Source organism: Passer domesticus, chromosome 6, assembly GCF_036417665.1.
Source record: "Passer domesticus isolate bPasDom1 chromosome 6, bPasDom1.hap1, whole genome shotgun sequence".
NCBI lineage: Eukaryota > Metazoa > Chordata > Aves > Passeriformes > Passeridae > Passer > Passer domesticus.
Window position 1 is genome coordinate 9,810,067 of NC_087479.1, and position 25,378 is coordinate 9,835,444.

General features: G+C 39.5%; 1 protein-coding gene across 6 annotated transcripts in view; it reads right to left on the minus strand.

The window, feature by feature from the left end:
• ASPG (asparaginase) overlaps nucleotides 1-25,378 on the minus strand; it is a 44,635-nt gene that overhangs the window by 5,688 nt on the left and 13,569 nt on the right. For 2 of the 6 annotated variants that reach the window (XM_064423190.1, XM_064423191.1), the window contains exons 7-13: nucleotides 19,329-19,441; nucleotides 17,666-17,851; nucleotides 14,597-14,710; nucleotides 11,177-11,296; nucleotides 10,038-10,133; nucleotides 9,019-9,182; nucleotides 2,624-2,710 (exon numbers count right to left, since the gene is read on the minus strand). In XM_064423190.1, coding sequence (XP_064279260.1) covers nucleotides 2,624-2,710; nucleotides 9,019-9,182; nucleotides 10,038-10,133; nucleotides 11,177-11,296; nucleotides 14,597-14,710; nucleotides 17,666-17,851; nucleotides 19,329-19,441 — 880 coding nt within the window. Of the gene's footprint in view, nucleotides 1-2,623; nucleotides 2,711-3,057; nucleotides 8,048-8,574; nucleotides 8,738-9,018; nucleotides 9,183-10,037; nucleotides 10,134-11,176; nucleotides 11,297-14,596; nucleotides 14,711-17,665; nucleotides 17,852-19,328; nucleotides 19,442-25,378 lie in introns of those variants that run through there. The other 4 variants (XR_010364172.1, XR_010364173.1, XM_064423192.1 and 1 more) reach the window with 4 other exon arrangements.

The window sequence follows — 25,378 nt, forward strand, 5'->3', positions numbered from 1 at the left end:
CAGCCTTAGCCCCTCTTTATGTTAAACTGAAGAGGCATCTTATTCTGAAAGGTGGTGGTTTTGAAAGGCTGCATCCTTGTATATATCATACTATAACATAATTTTATGAAATCTAAGAATATGAGAAAGCTGGTTTGGCTTTATGCCCCTGTTTGATTTTGTGAAGTTGTAGTACTTGAAGTACTCAATTCTACACAAGCTTTTTTCCCTTTAAAAAACAGACACACAGCAACTGTTTACCAACTCCAGAAGCCCAGAAGCTTTCAGAATAAGAGTGTCCTAGTTTATCTCATCATGGTTTGGTTTTTCAGACTAATGACAATACTACTGCAATATGAGAAGATATTCTGACATTTTTAACAGATTACTAACACTGAGATCTAATTTCCAAACAAAGCCATGAACCAGATACCAAACATCAACAAAGTGATTCTAAAACCAGACTAACACCTCTCACTTTAAAAAAGACACCAGCAAATGAAACCATGAAAGATTTAATAACTATGTGCAACTCCACTTCCTACACAAGAGTTCTCACTGATACTGTCCAACCCTCAGTTCTGGCTGGTACTCCTTTCCCTCTCAAACATCACCAATGCCAAAGGAACACATTTATTTTTATTTTATCTCCATAATCTTCCAAGTGAACGATTCTATTCTAAAATCATGAGTCTAAACAGAAGGAGGCTGAGGAGACTATTCATGGTCTTTCATAACAGTCTGTTTGAGGATTGGTAGGTAGCAGAGGGAAAACATGCTTATAGTTTAATTCAGAGAGAACTACATGGGGGAAAAAGTTAAGATAGCTAAGTGCAGAAACACAGAGCTTATCAGAAAGCAAGCAGCTTTACCCTTCTAAACCCCAAGAACTTGACATATTGCCTTGGTGACAAATTCAGACTGGTAGAAATTGTGCTTAAGGCACATTACAAGATAAAAGAAACGTAGGAAAATAGTTCAAATTAGACAGAGGGAAGATCTTATAAACAGCTGGTTCTATAAGTAGCTTGACCATGTGGCCATGTTCAAGCTGTGCCATGAAGGTGCCAATGCCTGCAAAGAGGGGACTTAAAATGAGAGAGGACAGAGAATGCTGGAAAAATGAGTGTATCAATAAGATCATCTGAGGACACCGTGGAAATATCAGAGACAAGCACCAGCACCTCAGATTTAGTAACTTATATGAAGCTGAGTAACACTGTGGAAAAAGTCCACTTTGTTAGAAATGAGTATGCCAGACCCTCTAAAACAGCAGAGCAAATGAAGAGCTTCAGCTCTGCAGGAGCAGAGTATGAGCAGCCACTTCAGCACTGTCCTGAAGCCTGACCACTGCCTGGCTCTGCTCCTGGTGCAGGCCATACAGATCCAGGTGCACAATGATCCCTAAAAAGCTGTAACAGACTGCATGAGAGCCCCATTTTGTTATTTTATGTGAAAAACCCTTTTCCTCTTCTTGATTTTTTTATTTGTTGTTTTGAACATATTACTGCCAGGTCAGCTAGCCAAACTGGTTCTGCACGTGCCACTAGAAAGAGGCCAGTTTATTTGCAGAAGAATGTCATTCCCTAAACCTTTTTTGGCAGAGGCAAACTGCACAAACCAAGGGCTTAATTCTGTCCTATCACTTGCAGTGTGAAGTGCATATTTTGACTCCATGGTAAAAGTCTTATTACCCAGTCTCCTCTGAGCATGTTATGGCAATGGAAACACTCCAGACAGTAATTGCAGAATTACTCAAAGGACAGAGCCCAGTCTCTACACAGAACACACATAAGCTTCACCTTGACCTTGTTTGGTGGACATTACACAGCACTGGCTGGTCCCTGCAAGTCTCATGATTTCCTGCCAAGTCCTGATATCAAGGCCAGTGCTCAGGGGTTTTTCATTTGTTTTTCAAAAGAAGAGAGAAGAGGAAATGAAGTAGAAACAACAAGTAATTTTTTGGAAATACATGGAATCTTCTAACAATTTTCAGAGTAATTTGTAATTCAGGACCAGTACTGGAAAAAATGAAATCTAACATCTATTTCTTTTTGTAACACATATCCACATTGTTATATATTGAAAGTAACTGTATGGAAAGCCAGCTCTAAGAGAATTTTATCTTCTTAAAATTAACTATAGTGATGGTGAGCAGCAGCTTACAAGTTTTGGGGTTAAACCTATTTGTCTATTTGATTTATTTATTTTTAAGAACAATACTACGTACTAGTTAGAATAGAAGCCATTCTAAAGTAAGTGAAAAGTGGACTTTAAGACAATAAAAATGATTATTTGTGCAGCTTTATTTTTAAAGAGAGATGTTACAAAAATCACACGTTTAACAGCTTCTTTTCACCATTCCTCAGTAAGAGTCTTTGCAGGGAAATGGGGTATTTATTTGCTTCCAGCTCACTTATCCCCACAATCCTCTCTCCCTTGGAACTCTCTTGAGTTATTGGTGCTTTGAAACAGAGTTGATTCTCAATTTCATTGTTGCCTTATTATTCATCTACCACAGAAAGAACTCCCTCGTGTGCCAGGGACACAAACTTTTTATTGAAAGTGCTCCATTTTTGAGTCTCCTCTGAAAAACCATCCCACTCCACACCCAATTCTGGGCCATCTCATAGATCACATTTACCTGCAGAGTATTGTTCCAACATCCTCCAAGTCATGGCTTGAAAGGTGTGCTCCTGTTTCTCGTAACAAGTTAATCACTGGTATGTGCCTTTATGAGAGGAATAGAAAAAAATAAGTGACTTGACCTTGAAAGTGACATTTTTCCCCCTGAATCCAACATTGTCATATACACAAACAGTCAGGGAAAGTTCTCACATTCTCTTTTCCACAATCACAGAATCAATGAATCTTTTCCAAGGTGACAGATGCAGTAGACAGAGCTTCCCTCCCTCTCAAAAACTCATTCGCACACTAAGCTCAAGTGTTAAGTTCAGCTCTAAAAAGGAAAGGGATGCATACCCTTCTCTTCCAAGAACTCTTAGTGTCTTAACCTTAGTGCTAGTTTAATTTAACAATAGAAATGTTAGTAACTGAAATACATGCAAATAGGGAGAATATTTATTACATAGCATCATTCCTGTGTTTTAAAAAATACAATGCCCATACATATCAGTCTTAAATAAAACATTGTGTCTTGCAGATAAGCAATGAATCTTTATGCTAATGGAAAAGCTAAGCAGATTTTTAGGGCTTCAAAATGATGGCAAGTATTCTTTTGAACCTCTTTTGTGAAAAGCACATCTTTTTCTAACTTACTCCCCCCAATACATTTATTATTGATTTCTACCTGGAGATTTTAGGAGGTCTTCCTTGTCCTTTCCTTTGAGATAAAGGGACAAATGGCACTACCAATCAACACCTACATCTTACTCAGATGCTTAAGAAACTCTGTGGAAAGGCTGCTCTCTAAAGGTGCTATTGTGGGTAGAAAAGAACATGACAAGTAAAAAATCTGCAAAATACGTTTTTCATAACTAACCTAGGGGAAGGTTTAGAACTAGGTTTGAAAAGGAGATGACAGAATGGTCCTCTGTTAAACAACTGATCTAGTGTACAAACCAAAACACAGGTTTATTTCTCCAGAAAGAGCTACTACTCCAGTAAATCAGGAGTGGTTTCATAGTTCCTATTTTAAGTAAATTGCTATAACATAACACTTCCAAATAAAGAGGTAGACTTGTCATTTAATAGGAAATACATGAGTTTTTCCAACCAATTACCTAAAAGATCATCTGCAGTAATTAAAAATAAAGAAGTATGCTCACATACACTTTCTGCTAAATCACTTGGTGGTAGCAATGGGCCTTTCCATTTTTGAATTGGACTAAACTAGTTATCTAATCCCTCTGCCTGTTTTTAGGAAATTCCATCTTCAGTCAGAAGTTACTTTACAGTTATCTATATGAAGCCTATGTAAGCTTTTATGTTCCATGAAATATCTTTAGTTTCTAAACTAACCAAAGAACTGTACCTGTGCTATAGGAATCATCTTTCTTTTCCAAACACAGGTTAATGACCCTAGGAGATAGATTATTTTTTTTAAATTGTACTTTGTTCCAGGTGACAGTAAAAAAAAAAAATCTTCCTTTGCTTCATAGCAAAGCATTGCTGGGACAGCACATGCCTCAAGTTTTTTCAGTTATCTAAAATATTTTCTCAGGTGGGTCCCTTACGACATGGCTCGTCATCCACAAGCATCTCCTTGAGCCAGCAAATAATGGCATGCTCTCCTACTCTTCAACCCATGGTAAGGCATAAATTCTACATGTATGAATTTTTTAGTTTTTAGGCTTAATCCAAACAGTAATTAGCTGAAATGAAGTTTGACCTGAAATAGATTAAAGTAGAACATGTCTGTTCACTCAGGCTCTCATTGGGTACTGAACAGAACATGGGGAGTGTCTGTTTACTCTCCAAGGACTGCCCTGCAGTGTTCTTCATTTCGCACCTTATACAGGAAATCTCAGCATGAAATTAGCATTTTTTAAAACAAAAGCTTTGCTATGGGACAGCACTAAAAGATTAAAGGCTGCAACGCATGTAATGTGTGGTATCTTCCCTCAGTGTGCTCCACCTATGAGGTCTGTATCTCTAGATACCAGCAAAAAGACAGATTTTCTCTTCCTGTTGTAACTATTTACTCCTTACTGGTAGGAAGAATCTCTCCAGACAGCCCTTCACACCCCACTCACACCATACAGCCATTACTGCTCTGAGTGGGACTCTGTAAATATCTGCTACAGACAGATTTGGGATCATTTACCCTGCTCATTTAATACAGCAAATTTAAACAAGGAAAAAATAAAAGTAATTTGAAATAAATTAAGTTTGTAAGCATTGTAACTGATAGTGTTTACAATAAATGCTTACAATAAAGCATTTCTAAACAGAAGTACAATGTCCCTATGAGTCATTCAAAGTCACATTTCTTGGAAAAATGGGAAGAAGCGCTGTGTACTACTACTTGTTAAAGACAGGATAAGGGAAAGGAAGACTAGGGACAAATAGTAATGCAAATTTTAGAAGTGTCAGATTTAGTAGTGTGGCTGTGAAGTCCAAGAAAGCAAAGAGACCACCGCTGACATTCCCACCACTCAACATGAGAAGTATGCTAGAGGCAAGGCGCGCTGCAGCGTGTTCCTGCTTGCACCCGAGCGCTATCGACATTCTGAACAAACTTCAGCCCTCTCCGAGCACCACTCCTGCTGCCTTGTACCTGCCACTAGGGCGTTCCTCGTATCTCAAGAGCCTGCCTGTGAATTTTCTGATACTGTTATGTCTTAGGCACAGGAGAGGTATTTGTCTTTAGAAATTGTTTCTTTAAGTGCTGCTCTCCTGGTGGCTTTACAAAACCCTCACAAGGGTCACAGCTGAGCTGCTCTGAAGTTCAGGTGATGTCATAAGCCATGAACTTCTTGGGAACTGTTCAAAGGTGACAGCACAAAACCAAGAACAGAAGAACTGCTGGACAGTCAGTGCTCAAGGTGCAGAGGGATGGCAACCTCCCCATGTCAGCCGTGGCTTGCACAGCTCCATGCTCATTTTAGCCCCACCTCATAATGCCTAGCAAAAAACAAATGCTTGGCATTGTCACCTGTGAGCTGTTCCTGACCCTCCCTTTTCTTACTGTGTTCTGTCACTAAACCAAGGCTCTTGGTCAGACACAGGCTGTAGAAACATTATTCTGCATATGCTACTTGAGCATAACTACTTTAGTAGTATCAGTTATTCATCCCTCTCTGAAGGAAAAAAAACAAGTAAATAAAGACATTTGTAGTGTTTCCTACCTGCTAGGTTCCATTGTGGATAACACTGGACATTAAAACTCGAGTGTATACTAATATTTTAATATATTAATAGCAGACTATCTGATTTGGTGCAGTCTTCAACATTCAGCACTATGAGCAAAGTTTGAGTTCTAGGTAAAGACATCCACACTCTTACCAGTTCATGAGGGCTCTGGATGCACAGGAATCCAGGTTCTGTACAGTACCTGTCATCCCAGGCCCTCACCTGGCAGACACTTATTAAAAGTGAATCAACTTCAAAAGGGATGAATCATACATGTGAAATTAACACACATGTAAGAGTTTGCAGGACTGGGGCCTTAGGCTGCACACCTTCCACCAACTCTCCTTAAAGAAATGCAGGTGTAATGTATATCCAAACTTGACTGGCTTCATTCTTTTTCATGCTTGCTCCCCTAGCAACCAGAATGGTTATGGCAGGATCAGCTTAGTTTCACTTATTTGGTTTTCTGCATGGTATCAGTGGGAATTTTGTGCTCAAACACTGTAAGGACAGGCTTCAATGTGCTTCTTGGAGTCAATGGTAGGTAGATTTTTTCTCTGCCTTAGATTACCTGAAGTAATGTAAATGTAACCTTTCAAAATATCAAGTATTTAAATTCATATTTACGTGGGAGGTAATTTTACTACCTCTAATCTGATGTTCTCACAGCACTGTATGAGCAACTCCCCATTTTCAACCTTTTACCACTGCTCTACAAGTAAATGGAAGCACTTTTACTACTTAAAATATACACAATTTTTATTCAAGACATTTTCCTGCTGAGAGAGTTTCTGTTATTAAAAAAATATTATTCTATTGTTTTGAAAATTAATTATCCCTTGAGGGTGCTGTAAGAAATTAAAGGAATGCTACTTATTTTGATATGTCAAGCAACTGGCCTAGATTAACAGTGGTCTGTTTAGCTTCATGCATTAAGTGAGAGAGACTACAGGCAAATTGCAGAATTACAAATGAAAAAGCGGAAATGCAGTAGTTTATTTCTTATTTAAAAAGAAACAAAGAAAGAGTCACTTAAAGTAAAAAAATTTAAGAGACTGTCATTGACATAAATCAAGTCACTGGTCTATCAGCTGACAGTGCTATGTTAAGAAGCTTTTAAGAAGAGACATAACTCCTGGTCATCTTTACAAATTAATAAATGGAAGAGAGAAATCAGTCATCATTATACAGGTTTGCACGCTGGTTAAAAGGCAAGCCACTGAGAAATGTTACATAAAAGACTAGAAGAAAGCTGTTTTTAAGATGAGTGGATACTGTATTGCAGTTAAATGCCAATTAAACAAATATTAATTCTCAGAAAATGGGATTAAGATGATGCAATGTTCACTAAAATTGAGAAAGTTACAATATTAAACAGTTTAAAGCATTGACTACTCATTTCATCAGTTTCCCCCCACACACACTCCTTCCCTCTGCCACTTTCTATCAGGATAATCTCTTCACTTTCAGCTTGCAAGTGTTTAATAAATAGAATTTAAATACTTCTGTAGCAGAAATCTTTTTAGTGGGTATCTAATTACACACATATACAGCTGTCTGCTCTTTAGCATTCTCCTTTATATGCTTACCAGTGTGAAATGCAGTGTGAGTACACAGCAGATCATAAATACACATTTATGAGATTAGTTCTAAGTCAACTCTTCCTCTCATTCCAACAGTAGAAACAAAAAGAGAAACTGAAAATGGTCAGGGTGCCGTTTCCTTTTACAATTCCCTGCATCAAAATGGGTGTGCAGTTTGAAAGAGCTTAAGAGTCATAGTAGGAGTCGAATATAGGAGTGGCAATTCTAAGGAATCCAAACAACAAGCTCATGTGAAATTCCTCAGGCGGTAGATGGGTGCGGTAAAAAAAGTAGGTGCCTGATTTGCAGGAACATCTAATAGTATCTAATGCTTTAGCATTTTCTCACATTGGACCAGAGCCACCTCTATTCAACTCCAAGGTTATTTGTTTGATTTGCTGTTGGGCTTGTTTTTGCTTTAAGACTGCAGAGTTTATTTATTCATGAGGTAAAGCAGCAGCCACCAAGCTGTTTGGGACCATGCAGGAGGAATGGCAATAGCACAGCGCGGCCACGCCGCATGCCAGCTCTCACAGTCAGAGAGCCTGGTGAGCTTTCCACAGCTGCTCTTGGAAACAGAAGAAGCCTTCCAGTTATTCCTGCAGCCCATGGTAATCCAGGACTGTCAGACCTCCCAGGGAGCTAAGTGCAGCTTGACAGACCAGGTGAACCTGTCAACATTAGAAAGCTGTAGGAATATCTGGGGACATTCACCCAGAAAGACCATGAAAATTCAATCCATCTGAGCTCTTTTACAGAAAAAATTGGCTTTTCTCCTGCCATGATACCGACTGAATATGAGATAAGGAGCTGAAAGTGGATCAAAGACAAGGAGAGATTATGGTGTGCAGCTTCTAACATGCTGGAAGACCAATGGCTCTATGAATCCCCAGGCTATACAAACTAAATCTTAGAAAATTAAATTCCGATTACTGATAACTTTTATACTCTGTGATATGGCCATTCCTTAGGACTATACAACATGGAAGAGACCAGTAAAGAGCAAGTCCATGACTGCCATTCAAGAACTGCTGACATTCATAACAGCAGGAAGAGGAAATCCACAAAGCAGGCAGAGCCATGCAACCATCCCATATAATTATGAGTGGGTGGAAGGGAAAAATCAAAAAACCAGTCATCCAGCAAGAGACTCAGGAAAGCACTGGTGGAAGGAGAAGATTAAAACATGTCAACCTACCGGTATATTTTGTGCCAACTGAAACAGTCTGGTCTTGATGAGAAAGGGAAGGGCAGAAAGAGAGCAGACAGCCCATGGTCCTGCACTCTCACTTCTGACAATCAAAAGGAGTGATCAGTTTGGCTCTGTTTTATAAGGAAGCTTCAGAATAAAGAGTGGAGCCCTGAAATTACGGACAAAGTCTTGGCAGGAGGACAGCAATAATTACCTTATGCTAAAATTCTGCATGCATACCACGTTATTTGCTTTCACTGCACGTTATTTTAAAAAATCTTTTCATTTAGGCTAGTCACATCCTTTGAAATAAGCTGATATGTGTTATTTTAACTGCTGTCAATTACACATGACTGCTGAGACCGGACAAGAACACAGGATGGATGGAGTTGAAATCCCAAATGACAAGAGGTTTATAAACCTTATATAGAGCAGCACATGAATGGTTACCTGAACTTGATGGCGTTCATCAGTGGGGTAGATCCATATCTGTCTCTGGCATAAACAGTCGCACCAGACATCAACAAATACTCAACTAAGGGCAGGTGCCCTTCAGAGGCTGCAATGTGCAGTGGAGTTCGGCCGTCGTAGTCGCCACAGCTCAGGTTTCCACCCTACAAAAGGACACATCCTTCACATGCCAAAAAGGTAATGGCTGCACATCAAGCTGTAGCAAACGTCACACAGTAGGGTGTATACATCGCATTTAATTCTGCCACCAAATTGTTAAGCCTGTCAAGCATAAAGTTTATCTTGCAGCATTGTTTTAGTGCCAATAAAGATATTTATTCCACCTCCTGCATGTTTCCCACTGAAATATATTCCTCATTACAGCACACCACACAGCAGCTTTGTGCCCACAGACTGCTGATTGTTCTTGTCTTAGTTAATTCCTACTTTCAAGATATATTTATCGTTTCTTGAGGCCCATTACCAAAATCTCAATAGTAGGGTAAACCAAGGCAAAGAGGGGGAAAAAAGAAAAGAGATGACAGGGAAATGCCTGTTTCTTCTTTGGGTATAACCCAGATCAGAGCTCTGGAGAGACAGAAATCCTGAATTAGCATTGCACTGTGTTTTGCTTAAATATAATTTTGAAGTTCTTTTTTTTATTCCTGACAGATTTACATCCAAAAGGTGGATACTATGAATATGCATAAAGTTAAGTGAAAAGAAAGCTGCACAAATAATTTCAAAATGTTCCAAAGTTAGCAGATAAGAACTTGCATTTTAATCTACCTGTATTTTCACAGTTCAAAAGAAAATGTAAACAGCTGAAAAAAAGAGAGGGACAAGAACATACCAGTTCTAAAAGGAAAAGACCAAGAAGTCTAGAAACCATTTGTAACTGTCATAGCACTTTGGCTCTAAAACTTAGGTTGTCACTTTCCATGAGTATGGCTTCCTATCATCAATTACAGTTCTATTTTTAAATTAATGGTTTGTACACACTGTTCATTCTACATTACCATTTCTGCTATGGCTCTTAGTGCATCTATGTCACCCAGTTTAGCAGCAGCACAAGCCAAAGGTGGAATTAATGCATCTCGTACAGCTTCTAACTCCTGAGAAACAAATAAAATTAAACATTTAATATCAGCCTCACCTCTAATTCAACTGACACCCAAATCGTAAAAACACTGCCCTAGCTCTCATGTAAAGTTTCCAAATTAGTCATTTGTATATTTTGAAATGGTAGCATTTAGTTCTTGGAAGGAAAGAAGTCTTGTGTTTATTTTACATTTTGTCACTCTCACATTCATAAGATTTAGACTCCTCTCTGGCAACACTACAAGTACCTGATATCTTTATAAACCATTTAAGGTGCACACACTAATTGCCATCTCTGTACTGCCACAGCTACACATCAGTACAGTAGGAGAAACAGTGCTGGTGGGAGTTGGAAAAGACCATATCCTCAGGACTGGATCAATTTTATTAATGTTATTCCTCAGATATTTGTGTAACCTGTACTTTCAAACCAACACTGACAAGCCTCCTAGGCCCCCTGAATATTCTCCCATTTCTTATGCTTACTAAAGAAGAACTAAAGAATACATTCAGCATTCATCAGTTCATAAAAATCCCATCTTCCCTGAACCCAAGTCAAGAGAAAAGTGAGTATTTGTATAACAACTACTATATTATCTGATTTATATTTATATTTTATAATTGGGAGGGACTAAACACCACAAATTGCACTTGTGTAATTCTTCCTTAGTATCAGCCTTCTATGACTGCATGTACAATTAAGCTGTTTTACCCATTATTATTTGGATTGCTCCAAACTGTCAATACATTTGACCACAAAAATATAAAGCAATTCTTCATATCATTGATACCCTGAATTACAGCATCTGTCTGAGGCTTGTTATTGCAACCAGCCAGCCAAGAAAGTAATCCCAAGAGAGGGCTACAAAGGAGGAGTGGGAAAACATTAATATGTTTTTAATTAAAAACATTTTAGTTATAGAATTGTCATTATGTCCTTTCTCCCTAACTCCATATTCCAAATTTCTTTCAGCTTTGCTGTTCATCTTTAATCTAGGCTTATTTAACTCAGTTTACAGCTTTACATGATACTAATTTTAAATATTTAAGTATATACCTCCTTGCTGCTGATACTTAGAGATTTGGCAATCACTTGAATAAACTTGCTATCTCTCAAAGAGATCTTGGCTCCTGTGGGTACAACAGTCATTTCTCCTCTTAGATTCTCACTCAGCATCTGAAAAGCAAGCAATCAAACCCTTTGTTAGCAGAAGAAAAAAATGGTGGTAGTCTAATAAAAAAAACCTTAGAATCAAGTTAGAAAACTGTTTGGAGGAATTATGGAAACTAATTGAATGCAGACAAAAGATTAAAGAAATAGTTACTGTCCCATGCAGACTGCACGTTTAAAAAGACAAAGGAGGGAGAGAGACAGGCAAACAAAACTTTCTTCCAAAGCAAAGAAAACCAAAATAAGCACATAACAAAATACTCCAAATTTTAGAATATGCGGACAAAAGTTCCCTAGTGGGGTAAGCTGCAGCCTACTTAACAACACAAAGATAATGAGTAATGAGCAGAGTGAGGCTTACGACCAGAATATTCTGAAATGCTGCTGCCTCTTGCCAGCATTCACAAACCTCAGGACTCCTACACAGACTGTGTACATAGACCTCAAAACAAAGCCCAGTGCTGCCTGTAGACAGTCATGTATTTCCATGGGTTTTCAAACAGCTCCATTAGCCCTGATTTTGTTACAATTTGGACATAGATCCAGCTTTGAATGCAGAGAATTTACAGTGGTAGCAGTCATTCAGTATCCAAACAGGCATGTAACAGTTTGCAGGATGGGTGCCTCCAATATAACTGGGAAAAAAAAACCCAAATCAAAATGTAAAAAGGTCAGCCAATTCATGTGTAGAAAGTACTTGAATAGGGCAATAAAGAAATTAAAATACTCTAAACAACAAACTCTGGGAAACTTGGAGAACACAGATAGAAGACAGTCATCAAGAAAAAGCAACTAGTTTCCTCAATTCTGACAATTTTACTCACTGGCACTCTTTCAGGAAAGGTTGCTGATGCAGCTATAAAGCACATAGTTATTTCAATTAGAATTTTAAAAAGCAGGATTGTGAAAGTTTGCAAGAAACAGATGTGATGTTGGCAGGAGGAATGCCCCAGGTTTACTTATGTCTAGGCATGCCCTTGATTTAAAAAAAAAACCCTTCAAGAGCTGACAACACCATAGCTGTCTGCTGGAAGAGTCCCATGTACATGTAACTCAGAGGATACCAACTGCTTTGGCACACTTTGAGAATTTGACAGGTTGAGATCATTGCTTTACACAGGTAACCTTAGCAATTGGCACCTGTGTTAAATGCAACCAGTGCAAAACCCTGTGTGCCTCATTCAGTCCTACCAGCTCTTCAGACATTTGTATGTGTCTGGGGGCACATTCCTTGCTCTTCATGTTGAAAAAGAATCCCAAAATAACCACGCCAGCTTCAGGAGAGCTTCTGTCTCTTGGGAGACTATTGTTTGGTGATATGTTTAGCTGAAGATATTGCCACAGACAACATATTTCCAGGCTTTCTTCTTCTCCTGGTCTCTATAACTCATTCCTGCCCAGGCAATGCAGCATGCTGGTCTCTTAGTTGTGCCAGCACAATTGTTTTTGGGTCTGTAAAATGAGTCAAATGAGGAAACCAATCCTGCATAACTCAAAGAAATTGCAAAAGTTATTTTGTTTTTCATACCATATAAAGGAGGTCCAGCACACCACCATACAAAAACCATGTAGCACAATCCAAAGGGCAGCACATGAAAATGCAGAATTATCTTGTGGCACGGTACCTAAACCACCTTATCATCAAATCCTCACCTGAAGTAAGTCAGCTATCTCACCTCAGCAAACTGGATCTCAAATTAAGTTTTAACTCACACACCCAGGCAAGACTGGGAAGGTTTCTCCTGTCCCAGGTCAAATAATCCACTGTGCAAGAAGATTAAAGTGAACATTAAAAAAAACCCAGGCTAGTGCATGTATGTTCCAGGGTCAGTGAGTATGCCAAAGGGGTCTCAGTGAAGAGCTGGGGTTTCTGAGGTGCAAATGTGTAGGTACACAGTTTGTGGTGTATGGGAGTGGGGCTGGGGCTGAGCCTCATCCCCAGTGGGCTACAGGTGTGAAAAGCAGGTGAGCAGCACTGACAGCAATGAGCCATGGAGTGCCCAGGGGCACTGACCCAAAGGGAACAGAGGGCACACAGGTGCATGCATGAACATGAGGGGGATAAAAGGCTGGGCTAAAGAACAAGAAGGGTGGCTGCTTAAAGCTTTCTGAAATTGTATGGTGTTACTCTGTGGTTATGGCCCTCTCAGCTCCATCACAAATGCACAAACACATCCAATACCCCTGCTCCTCACAGCACTCTGTCACCTGCCAGGCATGTCCTTGCACAGAGTATGTTCTAGGCATCCTCACCAAACACACACACAGTTCCTCCCCTCCTCCCATTTCTCAGCTTTAGCAAACAACTGCAAGCTCAGAGGCTGAAACTGTGTCTAAGCACAGTAAGTGATACTTTCAGCCACTACACTTAGCATCACAGGTATCCAAACGTGTTTGTCTCAAGAGCTGCTACTGGTGGGAAGATGGGGAGCATGAAATAATGATCAGGTTTGTTATGGTGTTAATAAAAACAAAGCACCATCATGAGATACACATGTGCCTGCAGTGTTAAGTCTGGAGAGTGACTCATCATGATGTCATTTCCCAAAGTGTCAGGATTAAGATTTCACTACACACAAGCACAGAAATTCATGCATTCCTGCAGAATGCTGCTCCCTTATCTAATTCATGGCTATATGCTCGTTGTATAAAAGGAACATAATAAACAGCTATGTAACCTGCAGGAAAAAAAGCATTAATTAAGCAACCAATGAACACCAAGAACATTGTTAAAGAGACTCTTGATTTTAAAAACAGTTACAACGGGTTCTAGAATAATCCTCTACTTTTATGTGTTATAAAGTGTATATCCTCATAGAGAAATAAAATCTAACACTGTTATGAGTAATGCTGTAAAGGAAGAGGCTGTAGGCAATATTTATTTTCAGAATAAGCTTTGTGTGAATGAGTCTGGGATGAAATCTTCACCACACTAAGATCAGTGACAAGATCTTTGCTGACTTCAGTAAGGTTGGGATTCTGTCTCCCATAAGAATTTCCACACAGAATTTTCAGTGCAGAAGTGTCCTAGCTAGACTACTAACATTTAAAGATGGCATTTTTATGGCTCAGTCATAGTCTTCACCTGACTTATGCAGAGAATTCTTTTCTCTCCCTGTCTTCATACATTTGTTTGCTTAATAGTATTTTCCATAAGAAAAAAAAACAAAAACATGGGGCTGTTCACATTACAGTTCTGGAACCAACTGCTTTTAAATGCAAGAGAAGCTCAAGGCATGAAGCTAAGCAGAAGTTAGCATAGTAGATGTGATACTTGAAGTCTTTCAAGGTCACTGAAATATTTACCTGCCTCTTCTCCTCCCAGCTAAGGTTTCTCTTGCTGAGCGTGTATGACAGTTTAGTTAGGGCTGCCTCTGGTGTCATATCACCTCCAGGAATTACTCCAACATCAGCGAGAATCTGAATAAAAGGGAACAATGATTCTAATTAGCATAGCATTCAGAAATACCTGCACATACAGAAAAGGTGTTTGGAAGATGAGTAGCTACACAGAATGCAGTGTGCAGCCAAGCCTCCACTCTCTTGCTCCTCCTACTGCCACTGTAATTCTTGTACTTTCAGTTATCAAATACCAAGCAAATACTAGAGCAATGTGAATAAAGATGACTTTTACTTTAAATTCCTTTTCCTGCAATAGCACTGAAGAATTCCACCAAATGCTTGCCACGGTCGCTTACTATGCTGAAAGGGAAAGGTTACAGGTCTGTATCAGCTATCTGCAGAGTTGTCAGATTCCCTTTATTGAAAAGCTGCAGTTATTCTGTTTTAACCCAGTGGCATTTTGAACACTGCCAAGTAGGCTGTTCTCACACAGACATATTTACCATTCTTTTATGGGGCATTACTTTGGATGAATTCCAGCACTACAGCGTGCTCACAGCAGGAGTGCTTTCAGATTCTTGCAGGCTGTGCTAGCAGTGTATGATTTAGAAGATAGAACTAAAATATGTAATTTACACAGTTCTGACAAGAACAACTGAAAAAATGACCTTTTTAACTTATCTTTCTGGTAGTTAAAAAATAAAATGTCTGAACAAAAGCAAAAAGAAGAAGGATCTTTGCTATGATCAGCAAGCCTTGTAAGCGTACAAGGCAGCAAAGACAAAGGAGATTTCAGACCTTTTGTCATTAAACTGTACCTGGGCAAATCACAGACCACCTTCTTTGCCATAATGTGATGCCTCACATTAAAGCATCTTGAACTAGGTTCTTTGCACTGAATTTTACTTTTAAATACCTTGTATACAAGCTTCAGCTTCAAAACTTTGTGGCTTAACTAATATTTTCAGCAGGATACAGAGCCTTAACTAGCTCATTAACCACCTCCAGAAGACCCAGAGTAACAATTTTTGAAGTCCCATGGGAAACCATATACAGAGAAGGTGAGAAATACTTCCTGTCCTGCAGAGCTAACCAAAGAACAGTTAGGGCTTTTTCAATGGGTTTGTGAGAGGAGGAGGAAGGGATTTCCCAGCTTCCTTCCTATAGCTAAAGTCCCCACAGTTACAAGTTTCTACTGTGTAGATGGATCAGAGGCCAGACATTCATTTAATTAAAACAAACACTTCAAGGGAAGCCAGGGACTCAGCTGACCTACCTGACTAACTCAAATGAGTAAAAACTGGCCCAGCCATGTGCAAAGACCTTTGAAATATTTCATTTAAAGAAAAATCAAAGTAAAATTAACATCACAGCAACTTCACAGCATTCACTCATGATGCTTCCTCCACTGAGCAGCTCCTCATGAAAAGGAGAAGGCAGTGAAAGAACAAGTGTGAAGTAATTTTGTAGGACTTGCCTTGGTCAGTGTTCTCCTCAAAAGATGCCAAGAAAACAGGGCAGCCTCCAACTGAGGCTGAAGCAACATAGTACAAACTCCATATAAAAAATGGAAGCTAAAAGGGAACACATTTCTACACAGCCTTAAATTGGTTCAGTAAGACCTAAGCAGAATCTTTTAATTCAGCATATCAACGGTCTGGATCAGAGTGCAGAAAGCCATTTTAGGCGTCTACTTGGAGAATCTTTTAACCAAAGCATAGGAAAGGGGTTTTCTTCTTCTTTCCATAAATTTTAGCAATTCATTTCAAGCAGATGAGCACATAAAACCTAGGGTTCATTTTTATGTTGTTTTTCAAATATAAATTTGGTGTCTTTTATTGACTTAACTGCTTTTTCTCTTCCGAGTGAGCTGTTCTATATAATCTGCATATTACTAGAGTATTTGCTATAAAGCATGGGATCTTTGCAAAAGTCCCTAATTCTCAAAACATCTCCATAAAGTTATGCAAAAGTTTTACCAACATCCAAATAATAGCCCATATCAGAATATACCAAGTTTGGATACTAAGGAGGTATAAAGAAAGTCTTACAATATCCATTTATTTCTCCTCAAAACAGTCCTTGTGCAAATATTATCTAAAGCTGAGTCAAAACCAAAGCTAAAAGAGGCAGGTTTCAGCACCAGACCAGGCTATTTAGGTTTGCCATGCAGTCAAAGGAGAGGCTGGCTCTGCCAGATGCGTGGTTGCTCCCAACAAAACCAGGTGTCCAAGGCAGAGGGATGAGTCACCCTCTGGTAGTGCTTCTTGGCTATTTAATATCTGGTCCTTTTCTAAAGGCCAGTTAAACCAGCTTCCCTCACACAAATACATGCAGCACATATTCTTATACAGCTTTGTGCTCTTATTAGTCCCAGTGATGTCGTGTTTTGGTACACAACTTGTGGTAGAAACACACTACAAAGTTCCCTGAATATTAACAGTATGTACACAAAACCTACTTGAAGCCAACCCTTGTGGGTTAAACTAAACTGATTTCCATTCTCCAATACAGACAATTCCTTAGATACTGTTCTCCAATCTCACCCTGAATTCAGTTGTACTTCCAGTCAAATAAAGAACTAGGATTTGGAATATTGCTTGCATCTACTGGCTTTCTTCATGCTCCTACGCTGTAGCTAAGCAACTGTTATCCTATCAAATACTACTCTGTCTGATCATCTGACCCCTCAGCTAGCTTTTAGCTGAATGGAATCCCTCTGAGAGAGATACTACGGATCTAATGCAAAGTATCCTGGAGTGCTGCACATGACAGGAGTGAGCAATCACTGATCTGGAATTTGAGCTGCCTGTTTTGACTATTCAGACCAGGAGTAACAGGATATTGTTTGTAGATATGCGTTTCAATGCTTCCAGCTTAAGATTTTTACAGATGTAGTTATTTTATGAGCAACAACTTTACAGTTAATAAACGTGGTTTTATATGCTGGGACTGCTGGAAGTTTAAAGCAAGTATCAGTGGGATGTTTGTTTTCCACAGCAGTGGGGAATGAAGTGGTTGCACACCCCTCACCTGCCCTGTTGCATAGACTGTTTTAACAGACCCACGCAGGCACTGTGTGCAGTTCAGAATCACCACTTTGCGTTCAGCTGCTTTCCTCAGTTCTTCCAGCAAATCTTCTCTCTTGTCTGGGGCATTGCCACTTCCATACGTTTCAAGTACTATGCCCTCAATTGGAGGCTGAAGAAATGCTTTTACCTGGTTAAAAACAAGACAGGGAACAGAAATAAAAGGTAGGTTAGGTCATCCTTAAAATTTTCACATATGGAACACCATTTTTAAAAGTGGACTATCCCTGCTATAGTCTTACAGGCTCTCATGCCATACACCCTTCTGTGCTTCCCTATTGCAATAACTGAGACTGTACAGCAAGCTTTTAAAAATGAGACTTTTCTTCTCTGGCTTCCTTTAAAATTTCTGGAGGGTTAGAATTTAAAATAAACTGTTTTGTACAGTCATTAGCTGATGTGAGAAAGGATGCTATTGATCAAGTGCCATTAACAGGCTGTACTATTGCACCACTGTTTGGTGCAACAAAAAGGTACAGTTACACTTAAGAAATAAATGTTGAGTTATTAACTAAGTTTAGAACTCCACACCCTTGCCCAGATTTTTTTTGCTTTAGCAAAGAGTTTAGTTAACCAATGACTGCCTAAGAGACAGAGTGTTTCACCTTTCAGGAAAGAGCATTCTAACGAAGCATGAAGTTTTTAAACCTAAAACAAACTGATTCAAATTGGAGACACTTATACATTCTGGGACAGTTGACACTGAATTGGATATTGTGCCTCACTGTAAGAGAATACTGTCAAGAGAATGCCTAGCAAAGTCCCTTCCTAGAAAGATGTATTTTCAACAACCTAGACGTTTCCTTGCTGATCACATATGCTAAATGCAATACACTGTAAACCCCCATGAGGCTAACTATGCAGTTGGTGTTTTATTGCAAATATACCACCCCTCTGTCTTTCCATCTGTTCATATTCACCTAAAAAGAATAGTGATATAATTGGGGAGTGCTGCTTAAACTACTGGATTCAATTTAAGAAGGCAAGAGCCACAAAAGACCTGTCAATTTAATGGAAATAATATTAGACAAAAACTTAAATATTAATTTGCCTAAAATCACAGTCTGCAAAATAATCTCTAAAGGCAAAAAACTGCACTTCTCATTGTCAGCAGCAAAATCCCCCTTTTCATTTTCAGCTCTGTATGAATGCTGAGGGTCATGTGAACCATCAGTGTGAGACAAAATGAAGCTTGAAAAAAAAAAGAATTGTAGACATAATCACACTCCACCCACCATACTGTCTATTCTTTGACAAGATATCTATTAATAGGCCTCAATATGCACCAGGATAATATTTTCCTAGTCATTGTAGCTTGCACCTGTCTAGAAAACCACACTTGACCTATTTATGAGTCCTGATAAGAAATTAATTTTAAGTTCCAGAGCCCAGGCAGTTTATACAAAAGACATTTGAAAAGCTTTTATCATTTATGGCATATGAAAATAGTCTTTGAATGCCCTGATATTTCCAAAAAATTATTATCAGACAAAGACAGATTCTTTCCCTTCCCTCCAAACCCCAACCACTGCTCCAAACAATGCAGCTTTCCTACAAGTGTTTCAGCAGCACTTCACCCATTTCCAAAGTGAAGTGAGGACACTCACAGCAGCAGCAGTGATTCCTGGGAAGATCCGCAGCAGTCCAACATTCCTGTTCATATTGGTGTGAACTCGGAATTTCTTTTTGGTATTGGCTCTCCAAACCGTTTCCCAGTTTACTGTCAAGAGAAATGGCCTTTTTAATCTAATATTAAGACATGACATTAAGTACACTTGTAGTACTTGATTCTTACAACTCTGTTTTTAAAAGTTGTTCTTGGGCAGAGAAGTCATGAAAGGCAATGCACTTTTTAAAGAGGAAATGAAGGCCCGTTTAAGACAGAAGAATTAGCAGCTGGTCTGGCATAGGTGAGGTATTTACTTGTCATACACTGACCTGAACTTCACTGTTATGTAGCTGGCCTGATACGAGCCTGGATTCATGTTTGGAAAACAGACTTTGATCTTCTCAGATGTAAGAGATGACAAATGCATTTACTGTTGCTGCTAATCACCTCCAGAGTTTATTAGGTAGTTATTAACGATTAAATAAAATAGCAAGGATTCAATTAACTCTGATTATACATTTAGAGCCAGAAGCCAGCTGTTTAACTAATAGTTTGTTTGTGTTGCATTATTAGAAACCAAGTCATGCATTATTGATTTCAAAATTTTACTACTTCAGTGTAGGAGTGCAGCATTGGTAACGCTGACGGCTCCTCCAAGGCAGTGGAAGAGGTTTAACAAACAGCAGCCAACAGCTCAGAGCATTGTGCCTCCATGAAGATAGATCATGCTGTAAAGCTGCCTGCTTTCCCTTCATGAGTTAAGATTTTGAGATTTTGGAGAAACTCCCAAGCAGCAAGACAGATAAAAGATCTGCATGCATAATACCGACTTGCTCTCAGCCATGCAGAGAGTTACTCACACCAATTACTGTTGCAATTTCTTGCAATCAGCAGACAGCCACTTCCAAAAAAGAAATAAAATCAAGAATAAATGTAAATGCCTCCATTGAAGCCTGCTCTATTGCCACACTACCAGAGATAGTAAAAACTACACAATCCATTAAGTCAGGACAAAAAATAGCATTCTCCTATTAGACTCTATGAACTTTTCTTCCCTGTCAGCAACTAGAGTCTCTTCTTTTTAAAAACTGCCATACACCATTAACCAGGTCACAAGCAGTTGGCTTGGCATTTTTTTATCCATCCAGTTACACTTCAGCACATGGATTCCTACTGCCCTGGGAGTGGGAGAATAGAAATATAAACCATTTCTGCACCTTCTTTCTTTCTGATAAGCTGTCCAGCATGATTCTGAAACCACCTGGCTGATCTTAGTAGCTATCCAAGTAGCTCTCAAAGACCTCCAAGAGCTTTCCAGGGCCATTTAGAGACCCGCAGGAGGAGCCCAGGAAGTGCAGAGCCTGTGCATTTGTTCTGCATGAGGTTCGTGGGCCTGGCTAACCACATTGAACATAAGCACTGAGCTTTAAGAAGCAGCACTGTTTAGCAATAAATCCATTCCTCTAAGCCTTCTAAATCTAGGTTAACTCTTTAAAAGCAGCCTCCTCTATAAGAAGGGATGGCAATAAAATTGTATCACAGCTTGCTTTTCTTTTATCCTCCATAAGGTAGGAGTCCCTGCCAAAACTTCACAAATGCATTCTACTACGTTTGGCAACTGTGAGCATCCCTGATGCCTGCAACCAACTTGAAGAATGAACTGAGGAAACCTGCCTTGGCATGGAGCACAAACACACTGCCAAAAACAGAAGACCAAGGAAAGAGATCAGACGACAGGTTCAGAAGTCAGACCTACACCAGGCCTATACCTGCACTCTTGGAGTATGCTCTACCAAATAACATCTCCAAGATAAATTTAATGCATGCAGACATAGTATAGTGATGTAATTCCAAATTATATTAAAAAGAAGATAAAGATTGCCCTGCCCCTGAGTTAACATTCGCTTGGTCATGAACCTCCTCAGCCTACATAACGTGTTTGGTGCTGCAGACTCCACAGATGTCAGTTTTCCATTTGCCAAACAAGTCTAAAAGGAAGAACAAAAGGCAAATGTGATGCAAGAGCCAAAGACAAACAAATATACATAGAAGACCGACTTCATCTCAGATTTACTCAGAACTGCTGAAAGTGAGGCAGGACACCACAGAGGGGAAAAAAAAATTAGAACACACCCTTTGCATCCTCCCTCTCAAAGGAACATCCCCAAAAGGGAACAGTATTTATTAAGGTCAAGCATCTTCACTGTACTGAATAAACCAGCTGTCTTGCTGTGTCATGTCACACTCATAAATCTTCTTTTTTTTTAAGAGCCCAAGAACATAAGAATAACTAACAGTTCTTAAGTAAGAAACTCATATACAAGCAAGTGGGGTGCAAAAAACTGCATCTCTTGGTGTTCACAACTCTTTTTTTATCTTATGGATAAGAGTGATTAATTAGGGATACTCGGTTTTGGCACAGCACAGAAAACAGTAACCTGCTCTGACTTGGGTGGCCTGTGCTTGTGAAGAGTTTAACTGATACAGCACAATGCATCATGTAAATGTGGATGCAAAAGTGAGGAACAAACACAAGCTACCTACTGGTGTGGCACAGCAGAAAGAACATTTCTAAAGCAGTGTACATAAAATAAAAAAGAAATGGCTATTTACATTCTGTACTCATAATGGCTTGGGATAGATTGCTCTATTCAGGGAGACTGCATTCAAGATATTAAGGCCTTTTGTTTACTCTTCCAAACCAAACCATCACATGAACAATAGTCTGGTATTTCCAATCTTCCCCCTCCATATCAAACACTATAGCCTCTTATCCTGGGGTAACTTTATGATGGTTGTATCATACTGTCAAATTACTGACAAAAAATCACATCCTTATCTTATGTAGCTTTATTCACACACATACACAAAATATGGTGATTGGGTTAGTGCAAAAAAACCCAACCTGACTTAAAATAAAAATAACTCTACACAGATCAGAAAGCAGAAGATCCCCCTGGTGTTAACACAGCACAGGTTTCAACTTATAACAGGGGAGCAGCAACTCAGAGCGACACCTCCCTTAGGAGTGGTGGCTGAATTCTGAGTTATGAAATCAAACAAGAAATACAGCTTTTCTTGATTGCAGAGCTGCAGACAAACAGCAGTGCTCTGCTCTCATCTCTCTCTGCAGAGCTACAGGTGAGCCCTACCATTATATAAACTGTCCCAGAGTTCACTGTGATTCATGGCAGCAGCAGCTGAGGGGTGGGGAGCACAGGCCAACCTGTGGCTGCCAACTCCTGCAGGAGGCAAACAAGCACAGACCCCCTTTCTTGGCAGTTTGCTATAAAACAGTCTTTGGGAATTAATATTTCAACTGATTGGTGTCATTGCAACAACCAAGATGCCTGCTTAGAAGGGAGCAGGGATGGGGACCAAAAGCACTCCAGTGAAGAGAGCTGGTATATGCCTTCATACAGAAATGACCTGGGCTTTCTATATAAATAACCAACCAAGATGCACACTTGGCCAGTGACTAATAGCTTCTCTCTAATGAGATTTGTGGGTAGATGAGCCCAAAAGGGCCTTCTAACTGCCTGCTGCTGTGCCACATCTGCTCACACAATCACACAAGCTCTGTCCCCTGCACAGGCTGTCTCTCATCGCATGGTCCTGTACATGTGCACCACTCCAGAAGTTACATTCAACATGTGATGCAGAAATTCCAGCCACAGTAACAAAGCAAGTTTCATGTGTGCTTCATTAGAGCAATCAAGAATGAAGCAATCAATTACAAAGTATACTGAGAATTTTTACAGATCTCAAGAGAAATAGTCTTCCTTGTCTCTTCTGTTTTCAAAATATGGGAGAAATCAGGTAATGTATTTTACCTGATAAGCTTTGAGATTTTAGGAATATTTCTTATTATTTCCATACTGTCCATTTCATACAGAGATTTCTGATTCTGCTGCAAAAGTATTTCCCATGAGCACTGGGTTTCTTAGTGAGGAGTGGGCGAGAATTTTTTCATTTCTTATAGGATTTTCTTGTGCTAAGTTGAAAGGCCTAAGGAAGTTGATACACTTGCTCATCTAAAACTGGGTAACACAACTCCAAGGCAGAGCTAACACAGCTAAGGATGTGGCTGAGCACACAGCCAGTTACGGAATTAGAAATCCACTGGGAGTCTCATCTAAAAAGGGAACAGGATAAGAAATGGATATCATGAATGAAGCAGAGAACTGGAAGGGTAAGGGAGGGAAGAGGACTAAGCTTCTCCCTCTCCTCTCTAGCTCCGAGGTAGGCTGTTATATGCTTTGCTGAGCCCTGAACAGCATATCTTATTCCTGTGCACCAACCCACAATCCCACCATGCTCCCCACTTCCTCCATCCTGCCTCCTCTCCCCTTCTGCTTCCCTGGAATTTTCATTCCCAGCTTTGTTAGAACCAGGGAGCCTGAGGAAGAGTTTCAGCCTACCCCTCCTGGCATCTTCAGGCTGCTCTCTATAATGCTGAATCAGCCAGAGTCAGCCCTGTCTACAGGAGGATTAAGACACATTATATAAAGTCATTTGGAAAAAAAAAAAGTTAAAATATGCTAGATTTGTTTGGTTTGTTTCTAAAAGCCCAAGTGGTTCCTTGTCTCCATGAAAGCTTTATAGAAGGACTGTGTAAGCAAACTCAAGGGAGACAGAGATGTTTCAAACAATTACTTTGGACAAAATAAAGCAGCACCAGTAGATTGCCCTTACTATAAACTATGTTCTTTCAAAATGAAACAATCCTTCAATAGTGACACCGTCATCTTGGATAAATGATGCTACCCTAACTGGGTAATCAACTGAAGCAAATAAAAACAGAGCCTATCACACCATCAGTTTTTAAATCAGAAATCCCCACTGATCCCAATGAGGCATTTACTGAAAAGATAATGGGTCCCAATATGGGCCAAGGGAAGTGCTTAATAACGTTCTCATTTTTCTACTCTAGACAAGGAATCACAAAACAATTCATTCAAATCAAGAGAGGAATAGCATGCGATTTGCAGCTTGATTTCATTATTGATTGGTCAGTAAACGGAATTTATTCATACCCTGTTTGATGCAGTTCATAAAAGAAGATTCTCCCCAGTTTACTGCAACAATCAACGGGCAGCATTTCTGCTGATTTCATAGACATCCTATTTGCCACAGCACAACAGTGGCAGACTCTCTACCTGAGACATGTCTTACAGGCAGCTACAGTATTTCACAGGCTTCCTCAGTTTATATCTGGCTGCTACAAACTTTGATCCTGAAACTTTGTAAATGACTCCCAGTCATTTAGGTGGAAGGGAAGAAGTTTATTTTTCCAGATTGCAGAGTGCCTTTCTCTAGAAGTAGAATCCATCCAGAATGGCACATTGCATGGCACAGGGCTAGGTCTCCTACTGCCACTAATGGCACTTGGCTGAACAATTCAGGAACTGTTCCCATTTTTTTTCTAATACTGAAGACTGTCACCAAATCTACTCCTTTTTAATACCTATTCTATACAAAAGCAGCTCACATGTTTTTTAAAACTGTACTTTAGTATGTTTTCTGGCAGCTCCTCATTTGGCTAGATTCCACATGTCTCTGTTCTCCACAGAAAGGTGTCATTTATCCAAGAACATTTATCCAAGAACATTTAAAGACTTTGCAAATGGGTACTGAAACCCTCAGGTAGTTTTCCCCCATCTTAAGAAACAGACACAAAAATTACAGGAGCCTGAGTAAGTTTGGGGAAAAAACCACTTTTGAGGTCTGCTGCTATCAGTGTGTTTGCAGTTCAGGCAGATCCTAAATATCCAGTAAAACACCTTACACAATGACATGCAACAGAGAATCTGTTGAAGCTACAAGTACTCTGCAACGACTTTTTTCCCTGATTTCAGAGCCCAGCATGGTCATTAATGAGATGAAACTCTTTGTTCTTTCAGTACAAACTCCCTCATTTTATCTTTGGAGCAAGCTTTTTTCTGACACAGGGGCAACCTTCCCTCTGGTTAGTCTGGGTCTTTAGTCAAAGTCAGCCTAGCTCACATCTATATTCAGATAAATGCAGTTGAGTCACAAAGTCTCATC